The sequence below is a fragment of the Mirounga angustirostris genome, unplaced genomic scaffold (genome assembly GCF_029215605.1).
Source record: "Mirounga angustirostris isolate CCGP_5_RB_7025 unplaced genomic scaffold, mMirAng1.0.hap1 SCAF_14, whole genome shotgun sequence".
In the NCBI taxonomy this organism is placed as follows: Eukaryota; Metazoa; Chordata; class Mammalia; order Carnivora; family Phocidae; genus Mirounga; species Mirounga angustirostris.
The window spans coordinates 80,141,575-80,154,101 of record NW_026991722.1 but is presented as its reverse complement, the minus strand read 5'-3'; the positions used below and the strand labels follow the sequence as shown (position 1 = coordinate 80,154,101).

General features: G+C 50.2%; 1 protein-coding gene across 1 annotated transcript in view; it reads left to right on the top strand.

Moving 5' to 3' along the window:
* TESC (tescalcin) overlaps window positions 1-12,527 on the top strand; it is a 49,216-nt gene that overhangs the window by 14,002 nt on the left and 22,687 nt on the right. The window contains exon 2 of the mRNA XM_045887553.3: window positions 7,941-8,010. Within this exon, the coding sequence (XP_045743509.1) occupies window positions 7,941-8,010 (70 nt within the window). The remainder of the gene's footprint in view (window positions 1-7,940; window positions 8,011-12,527) is intronic.

Sequence of the window (12,527 nt, the reverse complement as noted above, 5' to 3'; positions counted from 1 at the left end):
CAGGCACATGGGATCTTGTTGTCCCCGGCCTTAGCATCCTCTGTGAACTCGGGGTGAAGTCTAAATGCCTTAGCTCAGTGTGTACGACCGCCATTACCTCCCCTTGCTCCCCTGTCCTTTGCTTGCCTTCCACCTGTGCGGAAAAACGCGGGGCTTCCTGAGCTCTTCCCACTCTGCTTCTGCCAGCCCTGCCCTCCCCGACCTCACCCTCGCCTTCAGGATCCCATAAGGCATTGCCTCCCACCCCGTCTCTGTGGACTGGAAGCCTCTCTCCTACCCTGGTGCTCCTTGGCAGGCCGATAACCACGTTTACTATCCTGGATCCCAGCGAGGTGACGCCCGTTTCCAAGAGCTGAGGGCTCTGCCTTTTGTGTCCGCACCCCCAGCAGCTAGCAGGTGCCAAGCGAAGCGGAGGTGCTCCGTAAATGTCTCTTAGTGAGTGACGGGGCATCTGTCAGAGGGCTGAGTGACCCAGGCGGGCCTCCCCCTCCCCTGCGAGCCAGCATGGACTCAGGAAGGGGCAGGTGATAGTTTATGTGCCCTTTGTCACCGGACTTGGGGCCCTGGAAATGCTCAAGTAGTCTGGGTCACCCCATAATGGATGTGCTGAAGGCTGATACTCCATTTCTTCTTGAGTCAGATGAGGGAGGTCGGGCCTCGTGGGGGGATTTCACGCCCCTTTCTCTGCCCCCTCCCCATCTCCTGCCTCCTCATCTTTGGGGGTTGTCTCTGACCTCCTGGTCTGTGTGACCCTCCACCTGCCTGGTGACCCCTTGCTCAGCACAGCGAGGCTGTGAGCTGGTCCCTACCACCTGACAGGACCAGGCAGAGACCCCAGATCCATTACATCACTCCTCATCTCTCCCTACCCCAAACCCCGGAACCCCCTTAATCTGCTTTCTGTGGCTAGATTTGCCAATTCTGGACATTTGATATAAAAGGAATCCTACGATACGTGACCTGGGCCTGGTTTCTTTCTTTAGCATCGTGTATTCAAGGCTCATCTGTTGGAGCATGTATCAGTGCTTTGTTCCATTAGGACCGAATCCCATTCCGCTGGACGGATGAGTGAACCCTGTGAATTACAGAAAAGTTAAAGGACAGATAAGCAAAAATAAGAGACAAGAGAAGAGAGGAATGTCCTGTAATTCCACCGCTTGGAAGCAATGTACTCTTTTGTGTGTCTTTTCCTGTGGTCTCCTGTGCACACATGTATGTCATTATGAGCTTTCATATACATGAGATCTTGTGGCCTGTTGGTTTTTCCCTGTAGTGATATCCCATGAACGTTCTATGTTCTGAATTTTATACATATATGTATTTTTAAGTAAGCTCCATGCCCAGCATGGAACCCAACACAGGGCTCGAACTCACGACCGTGAGATCATGACCTGAGCTGAGATCGAGTCAGATGCTTAACCAACGGAGCCACCGAGGCGCCCCTCTAACTATTTTAAACAGGTCTTTGAAGGTTGTGTAGTATTCTGTCTTCAGGACTCACCAGGATTTATTTCAACCAGTTTCTTTGTGGCTCACCATTTCCCCAGGCGTTTACTGTTTTAATAGGCAGTGATGAGGACTCAGACCTGTTTATCTCCGTACACTTGTCTGAGTTCCTCGGCTTTTGTTCCTCGGGATCAAGTTGCTGGTTGAAAGCCCAGATACCAGCGCTGTCCAGTACAAATACAGTGCAAGGTGGAATAATGCAAAATTTTTTTTAGAAGCTGTGTATGTAAGGTAACTCTACATTTTCTAGCAGCCATGTTTTAAAAAAGAAACCGATGAGGTTAACTTTAATATTTTACTTATCCTATTTCGTCTAAAATATTTCAGTGTATGACCAATATAAAAATTGAGACTCTCCGTTTGCATTGTTTTTTGTACTAAGTCTTTGGAAGCTGGTGTGTATTATACGACTCCCTGGACCCGCCACCTTGCAAGGGCTTAGTGGCTGCATGTGCCTAGTGACTTGCAGGTATATACTTCCTGGTTTAAGCTTTTGATAGAGTGACAGGTCACCCCCCCCCCCCAACACACACACAAAGATTGGGCCAGTTAAACTCCCACCAGCCCCTGGAAGGGTGGGAAATCAACCCTTAGGTTGAAATCTGAAACCAAAGATAATGAGGTCAACATGCCTATGCACCCAGGTGGCTCGGTCTCTCGTCTCCACGGCAACTGTGACCTCATGGGGACTTGGAGAAAGGGCTGAGCAAAGGAACAGGGAAACCAGAAAAGCTTCCATCCTGGGAGCCCCCGAGGGGGGCCTTGCACACATGGAGCCGGTGCCCACAGGACAGACCCTCTGGGGGACCCCCGGACCTGAGGGTGCTTTGAAAGTCAGTTCATGAGGCCTCAGACGTTCTCCCCCTTCCACCCCCCCCCCCCCCCGCCCAATTACTGAGGCTGAGGAGCCATACCTAAGTTGAACCCTGAACTCTTGGCTCTGGGGATTTGGGTGCCAAAGACAGGGAACCAGATGTGGGAGGTTGTTTTTCTGACGCCTCTGCTTTCAATCAGGCACGACAGGAAGGCTTGTGTGCATATGTGTGAGTGTGCGTGCATGCAGGCACTTGGCATGCAATTAGCTGGAAACTTCCTTAGAGAAACCTGGTCCATGATGATTTCTGGTTTATACACCTCTTCTTATCTGTGTGATCTTGGGCGAGTTTCTGTGCTCCCATCTCTAGAATGGGGATAAAAAAACCATCCTTACCCAATAGGATTGATGAGAGGCTTATGTGAGCCAGGGCTTAGCAGGAGTGGGGCTGAGCACAGTGCCCTGGACCCGGTGAATGCTCAATGAATGTCAGCTGCTGTGGTTCTCGTGCTTATGCACGTAATTCATTTTTTTTACTGGCTCTATTGAGATGTAACTCACATACTGTACAGTTCACCCATTTAAAGTGTACTCAGTAGTTTTTTAGTATAATCACAGGGTTGTGCAACCATCACCACAATCTAACTTTGGAACATTTTCATGCCCCCGCCCAAAGAAGCTCAGTACCTATTAGCATGACTCCGCCTACCTCCCCAGCCCCAGGCAAGCCCTGGTCTACTTTGGATTTGCCGATCTGAGCATCTCCTATAAATGGAATCATTCAATGGGTGGCCTTTGTGACTGGCCTCTTTCACTTAGCATCATTTTGAAGGTAACTCATCTGTCATAGAGGTTGTTTAGGATCATCTTGGGTTGTAATTTCTGATATTTTTCATCAGATCATTGTATTTTTTTTTTAAATCTGCGGTTGAGAGCTCAGAGCTGCCTTTGATCACACAAAGAGAGGCGGCATGGGGTGTCAGTAAGCAAACGAACAAACACGAAACCACACACGTTCTGCCCAACAAACTGAGCCCAAATCCTGGGTCTGCCTTTCAACTTCAGCGACCTTCAGCAAGTTACCGATCCCCTCAGATCCTTAGTTTGTTCTTCTGTGAAATGGGAGTGTCTGTCCATTCTAGGGTCATGCAGAGGATTAAGTAAGAACATGTGCGCGCAGGACATGCTACTCTGCCAAGGATGATTCATCTATAGCGATGTCTTCGAGATTCCTGGGCTGTCCCATATGGGACCATATTGTGTGCTTAAAATATTCATTACTTGACTAATAAACATGCATTGCGTATTAGAGAAAATTCGGAAAATATAGATGAATCAAAGCAAAACAAACACTTTAATCCCACTACTGGGAGGGACAATTGCTATTATTATTTCAGGGAAAATAAGTCCAGATTTCCTTTCACTACTTATATACATTTGTATGTGTCTACATATTTCCCCCAGCATGAGGTCATGCTATTTTTGTAGCAAGCTGTTGTGTTTTTTGTTTTGTTTTTTTAAAGATTTATTTGAGAGAGCGAGAAAGAGAGAGAGAGAGCACATGAGAGGGGAGAGGGTGGGGAGGGTCAGAGGGAGAAGCAGGCTCCCTGCCGAGCAGGGAGCCTGATGTGGGACTTGATCCAGGGACTCCAGGATCATGACCTGAGCCAAAGGCAGTCGCTTAACCAACTGAGCCACCCAGGCGCCCAAGCTGTTGTGTTTTTAAGTAGGCGCCAGTGTGGGGCTTGACCTCACCACCCTGAGATCAAGAGTTGCATGCTTGACTGGTGGGCGCTTGGGTGGATCAGTTGGTTAAGTGTCTGCCTCCGGCTCAGGTCATGATCCAGGGTCTTGGGATCGAGCCCTGAATTGGGCTCCCTGCTCAGTGAGGAGCCTGCTTCCCCGTTCCCTCTGCCTGCCGCTCCCCCCCTGCTTGTTCTCTTCTCTCTCTCTCTCTCTGTCAAATAAATAAAATCTTTAAAAACAAAACAAAAAAAAGTCACATGCTCTACCATCTGAGCCACCCAGGTGCCCCAGCAAGCTGTTTTTAAACGATATCATATGTGGACTATATTTTCATGTCAGATACACAATTATCACTTTTCAAAAGCAACATGCTTTTTTTTTTTTTAATTGGCTAAGTATACCATAAAATATTTGACCAATCTGCTTTTGGTGAGCACTTACGTTGAGTCCAGTTTTTTTTTATTTTATTTTTAGATTTTATTTGAGAGAGACAGAGATAGAGAGAGCACAAGTGGGGAGGAGAGGGAGAAGCAGGCTCCCCGCAGAGCAAGGAGCCTGATGCGGAACTCGATCCCAGGACCCCAGGATCATGACCTGAGCCGAAGGCGGATGCTTAACCGACTGAGCCACCCAGGCGCCCGAGTCCAGTTTTTAAGCTGTTAAGAATACAGAGGTGGGACACCTGGCTAGCTTAGTCGGTATAGCGTGTGACTCTTGATCTCGGAGTTTTAAGTTCGAGCCCCACATTGGGCATGGAGATTACTTAAAAAATAAAATTAAAAAAAAGAATATAAAGTTGAACACATTTGTATATTCATGTTCTGTTCTTGTTGGATTTATTTTTTTTTAGAACAAATTCTTGCCAAGTAGAATTACTGAATTTTTCATGTAAACGTTTTACTGTGATAACATGTACCAAAAAGTGCATCACCATGAATATATATTTCCATGAACTTGCTGAGAACACATGTGTATAACCTGCATCTGGATCAAGAAATAGAATACTCCCAGTACCCAGAGGCCTCCCTCATGCCCCATTCAAATTGCTACTCTCCCCTCAGGGGCAACCACTATCCTGACTTCTCTTTTTAAAAATTAATACAGGGGTGCCTGCGTGGCTCATTCGGTTAAGGGTCTAACTCTTGATTTTGGCTAAGATCATGATCTCAGGGTTGTGAGATCGAGCCCCACATTGGGCTTGCACTGGATGTGGGGCCTGCTTAAGATTCTCTCTCTCCCTCTGTCCCCCTCTAAAAAAAAAATTAAGACAATGTCATCATCATTATTATTAGAGAAGTTTTAGATAGGTTCACAGCAAAATTCAGGGGAAATTAGAGTTTTCTCATATGCCCACCCCCAACCCCACTATTGCTTGATCACCCCCATTATCAATAATCCCCCAACAGAGTGGTACTTTGGATACAGTCAGTGACCCTACATGACACATCATCATCGCCCCAAGTCCATTGTGTACATTAGGGTTCCCTCTTGGAGTTGTATGTTCTGTGGGTTTGGACATATGTATAGTGATGGGCATCCACCATGATGATGTCCTACAGAGTCGTCTCACTGCTCTAAAAACCCTCTGCTCTACCTATTCCTCCCTCACCCCCGCGACTTCTGACAGCCACTGATGTCTCTCGCGTCTTCATAGTTTTGCCTTTTCCAGAATGTCATATAGTTGGAATCATCCAGAATGTAGCTCTTTTCTTTTTCTTTTCTTTTTTTTTTTTTTAAGATTTTATTTATTTTGACAGAAGGAGACAGCGAGAGAGGGAACACAAGCAGGGGGAGTGGGAGAGGGAGAAGCAGGCCTCCCGAGGAGCAGGGAGCCCGATGCAGGGCTCAATCCCAGGACCCTGGGATCATGACCTGAGCCGAAGGCAGATGCTTAACGACTGAGCCACCCAGGCGCCCCCAGAATGTAGCTTTTCTATCCTGACTTCTAACACTATACATGAGTTTTGCCTGTTTTTGAACTTTATTTGGATGGAATCATAAAGTACGTGCTCTTTCCTGTCTGACTACTTTTGCTTGTTTTGATGGTTCTTTTTTTAGGATTTTTAAATTTTTTTTCAAGTAATCTCTACACCCACTGTAGGGCTCGAACTCACAACCTCGAGATCAAGAGTCCCACGTACCACCAACTAAGCCAGCTAGAGGCCCATTTTTGTGGTTTTGAAACTCACCCAAGTTATAACACACATTGTTGGTTCACTGCTGTATACTATCCTATTGCGTGACTACGCTACACGGTAACTCTTTATGTGTTCTGCCATTGCTGGGGGCTTGGATAGCTTCCAGTTTAGGGCTGTTGAAATCGTATTTCCATGAACCAGCTCCTACATATTTTCTGATGAGCACAAGTATGGACCCAGGAGTGGAATTGCTAGCCTATCCAGTGTACACATGTCTTTGCTGATATGCGTGTGCTGTAAATGGCCATCTCCTCCTCCAGAAAGGTGGTAGAAGCCCCTGGTGGTTATCAGTCTTTCCAATGGTCAGTTTCTACATCTGTAATGGGGATAGAGCCCTGTCCCAGGGTGTCCTGGGGAAGGGATGAGCTAATGTGTGGAGATGTGCATCCAGTACTCAGCAAACCCTCCGTACCAGTTGGCAGTCATAAGGAGTATTTTCTCACCAACAGCAGCTTCTAGGGAGGCTGGAGAATTCTGAGCTGCAGACTCTCGAAGAGATGCAACCTGAGTCTGAGACCAAAAAAAAAAAAACAAACCCAACAGGAAATGAGGTGACAAGCTGGTCCCAGAAATTAGTTGCCTCTGCAACAAGAGGAGAAGAGATGTTTAAGGCATGGGAAGCACTGGGAGGAGGGTGGAGGGGGCTGGCTGTTGTTCATCAGCCCAGTACCTGTTTGGAAGGTTCTGCATGAACTGTACCTAGTCCCCGGGAACCAGAGGTAAGGGCCTTGCACGCCAGGATATGTGGGCAGACAGGAGATACTGAGTAGCGGATGAGGGCAGGCTTGGGAGATGGGTCCCAGCTCACCTCATGGCAGGTTGTGTGGTCGAAAGTGTAGCTAAAGTGTTCAAATCGGAGATAGAAGAGTAGCTACTCCCCTATAGTGTTGTGTCGAGGCTGAAGTGAGAAGGTACAGGTCGGTGTTGGTGTTTCGTTCTGTGCGTTTCATAAAATAAGCCCTTGTGTGGACGAGACCATTATGAATCCTGGCATGCACAAGGGCCTCATGCCAGCTGTGGAAGAAACATGGCCCACCAGCCCGGAAAGGGTCATTAAGAAAAACTCCCGTATGTAGGTTTTCTAAAACCATTGAGATCATATGTCATGCACAGTGCAATTACCAAAATCCTATTTCTTTTCCTTCCAGTTCCCTCACTGCATCAGATTCTCTGTGTCTCACTGCGTGTCTCCCAAATTACCTAGCACCAGCCTGAACCGCTTTTCCCTTCCATACTCCTCTGTCTTGCAGTATGGGACCAACTGTCTGAAGCCCCTTGCTCAGCTAGGAAAACACCTGTCTTCAGGAGTGGGAGGGGAGGAAGTCCGACAAACGGATGGGATCCCTTTAGTGGGCTGGGGAAGGAGAGAATGACCTGGTTCACGTTCTTGCTGTCCCGGGAGCTGCTGTTAAAGGGGATCTGAAGGAATAACCCCAGAGGTGCATTGTCAGGAAGAATGGGAAACCCTTTGTTGGATTCTTCCTCTGGTGGTGCTCAGTGTTGCCTGGGTGGGGAATGCAGGAGAACAATGGAACGGGAGGGTGGGACGAGGCAGGAGGATGTCACCAGCCTCCTGCTGGTGGCTTCTGAGTTTAGGGATCACTCATGTCTTCCTGTTTCTCTCTCCCACTCTGCCCCCCTCCTTCTCCTCCTCCTCCTCCTCCCCTGCTTCTCAGTCTCCTCAGACCAGATCGAGCAGCTCCACCGGAGGTTTAAGCAGCTAAGTGGAGACCAGCCCACCATTCGGTAAGACCTGGGGTTGGGTTTGGGCGTTGGGCATGTCCACGGCCCTTGAGGATTTCTCTTGCAGCTCTTTTCTTTCTCTGAGTGCAGGGTGACTCTGAAAGAGCCCCTGGGTTGCCCCATTTCCTGCGGCAAACCTGTAGTTGTTGTAATTCTTTTGGTCCCTTCTAGACGAGATGTTCTAGAGCCAATCTAGAGCCACACTTGTTTCTCTCGGGATCAGGAATGTCTAACCAGAGTGAAGACAGTGGGCCAGTCAGCCACACGTACCCTACCCTGACTTCCTCAAATGGGACATGCTTTTGGCCTCTGTGCTTAGAATCCCAGATAGACGTTGAAGGTCTGTTGAATGTCTCTTGACTCTGCTTCCTCTTGGTGGTTACTTCCAGCCTCAGGCAAGATGGCAGGAGCAGCCTCTGATTTCTGTCAAGGAAACTGGCCATCCTACATTGCGTTTTTAGTGTTAATCTTTTAGAAGCTATGTAGGTTTAAGGAGGAATGCCTTAAACTGTTCTCCTTATCCCACAACAGTGTGTTCAGTCTTAGATGCTGGTTGAATTATATAAAACTAGGTTAGTGAGAGGTCCTGGTTAGCGTGTTTGGTCATCACAGAGTTGGCCAAGAAGCTTTGAGTCAAACTGTTGCAAGCAGAGTTTCCAGTGCAAGGTAAACAGCACTGTACCACAAACTTTCTAACAGATGCAGTTTCCTAAAATAAATATTCCAGGTCTGAAGTTTACAGTCTTCAAGCTTCAAAACAAACATTTGAATAATCCAGGGAAACTTCCTTCATCTTAGTAAACAGACTTAAATTTTACCTAAGTTTTATGGAAACTGACAGATAAAATATCCACTTTCCCTGGTCTGTCTAAACAGAAGCATGTTGTTAATCCCATGCATTGTATTCTCAAAGCTTCCATTCCCAGAGCTTAGAGTCTGGTGATCGCATGGTTCCTGTGGCCTCTTGTCTCAATTTGATTATATCCAAGGCAGAATGAGAGCCGGTTAGGACTGACGTCTTTAATTCTATCCAGGGCACCTGCTAAGCCCAGTAAAGGAGAGGGAGTGAGCCCAGCAGAAAGTCACCTGGCTTCTCGTTGGCTCCGAGAGTGTTACATGTCTGGGTCAGAGCCAATCACCATGAGATGCTAGAGATGCAAATGGGTTTTCCCTAGCACTGTGAGGAAGTGGAGCTGGATCATCAGCCAGGGGCAGGGATGGAGGGTGGAGTGGTTTCTCAAGGGCAAGTTGGGCTGAGGAGTGGGTGCAAGGTGGCAACACCTCAGCCGGGCACCTGGGCGTCTGAGGGGAGGTAACACTGTGCACCTGGATGTTGGACCATGGAAGTGGCAGGGCACCCCTCCCCCTCCTCCCATCAGAAGTTTCTGGGCCCGTGCTCTGTGCCGGGTGCTCGGTACCTGGGCTGGTGGATGCAGCTTCCGGTGGGTGTTGTGTGAAAGTGGGGCCCCCTCTCTCAAGAGAATTTTCCAGCAAGCGATGCCCTCAGCCCTGGACCAAGCTGCTGTGCCTGGGGGTGGCACTTGGCAGCCGGACTGTCCTCGGAGCCTCTCCCAGTTTGAGATTCTAGCATCCGAGCTCCGTGTGGCCCGGTGTATGTGCTTTACACACACTCTTTCCCAGCTGGAGTGTGTGCACAGATCACTCGGGAACCTTCCTCATGTAGGCTTGGCCTCAGCCGGTGTGGCGGGCCTGGGACCCTGCATTTCTAACTGGCACCTGGGCTGCACGCCCCCTGAGCGCCTGGCCCTGGGGCATAGTAAGCACTCAGCAGAGGCTGCCCCGCATCGGTCCCCGACCCGGCTCTCCTGCCTCCGGGGCTCAGATGTCTGTCTGTGCCGTCCTAACCACCGCCTCTGTCCTCAAGCCTGTGGCCTCCCTCCTCTGGCTCGCATCCCTGTGCCTAAATCCAGCGCGGCTCGTAGGTCTTAGCAGCAGCGGGGTTTCCTCCGGGAAGTCCGCACCCCGTCAGGCTCTCTGGGCCCCTTACGTCCTCCCTGTGGCCACAGGACGCAGCGGTTTCTGCCTCCCTGTGGGACGGCGAGTGTGAACGTGGGTGTGATCACCTGGGAACCGTGTTACAACGCAGGTTTGACTCACAGGTCTGGAGCGGGACCCCAGACTCTGCATTTCCAACGAGCACGCGTGGTCACGGGCAGGTCGGCCCACCCCCGCCCAGCACCGAGGGTGGTGCCCAGGAGCCCCTCTGGGTTGGGTGGGCGGAGGCTGCATTCCCACAGGCACTGAGGGGCCCGGTTGCAGGCTCCTGCCTCCCACTTGTGGGCACACAAGCCGTGGGCTCTGCACACCCACCCCCAGGACCATCCCACGCATCATGCTTTTCCCACCTGCCCTCACGCAGGCCCTGAGTGTGTCTGCTTAGACCCGGTGAGCAACCCCTGCTCCCAGGCCTTGGGGCCCCTTCAGGTCGTGTCCATACTCTTTAGCTGCGGACCACCAAGGTCTCCGGGTGCTGGTGTTTGCTTTGCTGAGGTCTCCTCGAGGACACCGCCTTTTCCAAGATAACCCTCCTACCCCCTGCACTCCCACAGCCTCCTCCTGGGGGTGCCCCATCCCCACCGTTGACAGCGCAGAATCATAACTGCGCCCCTAACAGACCGCTGGCCCCATGAGGGGCAGGAACTGGGTTTTTGTTCCTGGCCCTAGTGCTGTGTCCAGGGCTGGTGACCTACTAGAGGCGTGGGAGGACCATTACTGGTTGCTCTCTCTCATTCATTCAACCAAAGTCATGAGGAAGAAGCGAGAGTAAGGATTGCCAAAGTTCTTCATAAGCCCTGAAGCGTGGAATCCGTGAGACCCGTTGTTAACGCCGTGTCCCTCCATAGGGTGTGCAAGTCCCCGGGGGAGAATTTATCTGGGGCCTGGTTCGTAGGAGCGTTCACGGATGTAAGTGGTTATTCATTGAGCATGTTTTTTGTGCTGCGTAGCTGGAGTATGTTACTTTCGTTTTCTAAAACCCGACCGGAAGTAGTGGTAGGAACAGCTGTTCTCCCCATTTTACAGATGGGAAAGTCAGGCTCAGAGAGGTGCTGTGCCTGTTCCCGAGTCACAGAGCTCCTCCGTGGAGGAACGGGGACTTGAGCCCAGGGCTGAGATCCCTCTGTAAGGAAGCTGTGGGCATTGCCGTAACTTGGGAGTGGCTTCTGAGGACCTCAGTCTCCCTGCTCTGCCATCCAAGGACCGTCCGCCCTTATCATCCCGGGGTGGGCATGTATAATCTCCATCCCCAAAGCCCCAGCTCCAGTGTCTCGCAACGTCTGCCGGGAGGCTGGTGTCAACTGTGGGGTGACCACCTAGCCCCCCGGGGAGGAGGTGATAGACCATAGTGTTTTATGCAAACAGGTCTGCCTGAAGGGCCCCCCGCTCCCAGAACCACTTTGCCCGATCCTACTCTGCCTTTTAGGACCTGGGGAAGGGGGAAGGGGCAGGTTTTCGGGTCCCCCAGGCATTCCTACCCATCCTCCCAGGGCAGAAGGGATGAACAGCCCTGGGCTGGGATCTGGTCCCCGGCACCGTCCCTGCACTGCCAAGGGTTTCCCCAGGGACCCCGGGGCCGAGCCTTCAACCTCAACATCCAGGATGCTGTGGGCTATGCTGGGGTTTCTGAACAGGGAAGGGCGCTTCGCTTCATTAGCATCCAGCTTTGTGAAAAGCATCGCCCGGCGTCCCCCGAGTGAGGCCCCCAGCACCACGGTCTGCGAGGGGTGTGGGAGGTGGCACGCTTTGCCCTGCCTTCTCAGCGAATGAGGTGCCCCGAGAGCTTATTAGGATCCTGTGGGGCAGGAGTTGGGGTAGGAAAGGGGAGGGGTAGATACCTCAAGCGCAAAAAGCCCCTCAAAAGTGACCATGTACACCTGCAGGCTTTAAACATAGACTACTAGTAAGTTTTGTAAGTTGCATTAAAAAAGTAATGAAGAATTGAGTTTCTGAATGTGTGACTTTGATAAATTTTATATAGCTTTAAAAAAAAAATTCCCACAACCTAAGAACCACTGGAAGGGATTTAATTTTAACCCACCATCTCCTGCTCATGTTTGGTTGGTCCCTTGTCCTTCTGAAAATGATCTGAGGCTGTCCGGGGACGGCCTTACCCTGAGGCCCCAGAGCTGCCGGGTCAGAGCCCCACTCTGTATGCGTTCCTCCTTACAAGGCCCAGCACCTGAATAAAAAAAGAAAATCCTAAAGCTGCATTTTCCTTTAAGGCCCCCCTAAATTGTATATTTCAGGACCCCCAAAACCTGAGTCCACGCTGACACAAGTACTAAGCTCTGAGTCCTCTTGGAGAAATGCTTGAATAGAAAACGGTCATGGGACACATTGGTTGGGTACCCTTGCTGTGCATGTAGACTTCTGTCCTCAAGGCTTTTCTTCCAGCAGGGAAGCCCCTCCCCTAAGTGGATCCCCAAACAGATAGGATTTTAGATCACGAGGAAAATACAGTAATTGCCTCTGGCACTTTGTCTTTCTTTAGTTGGGGCCAC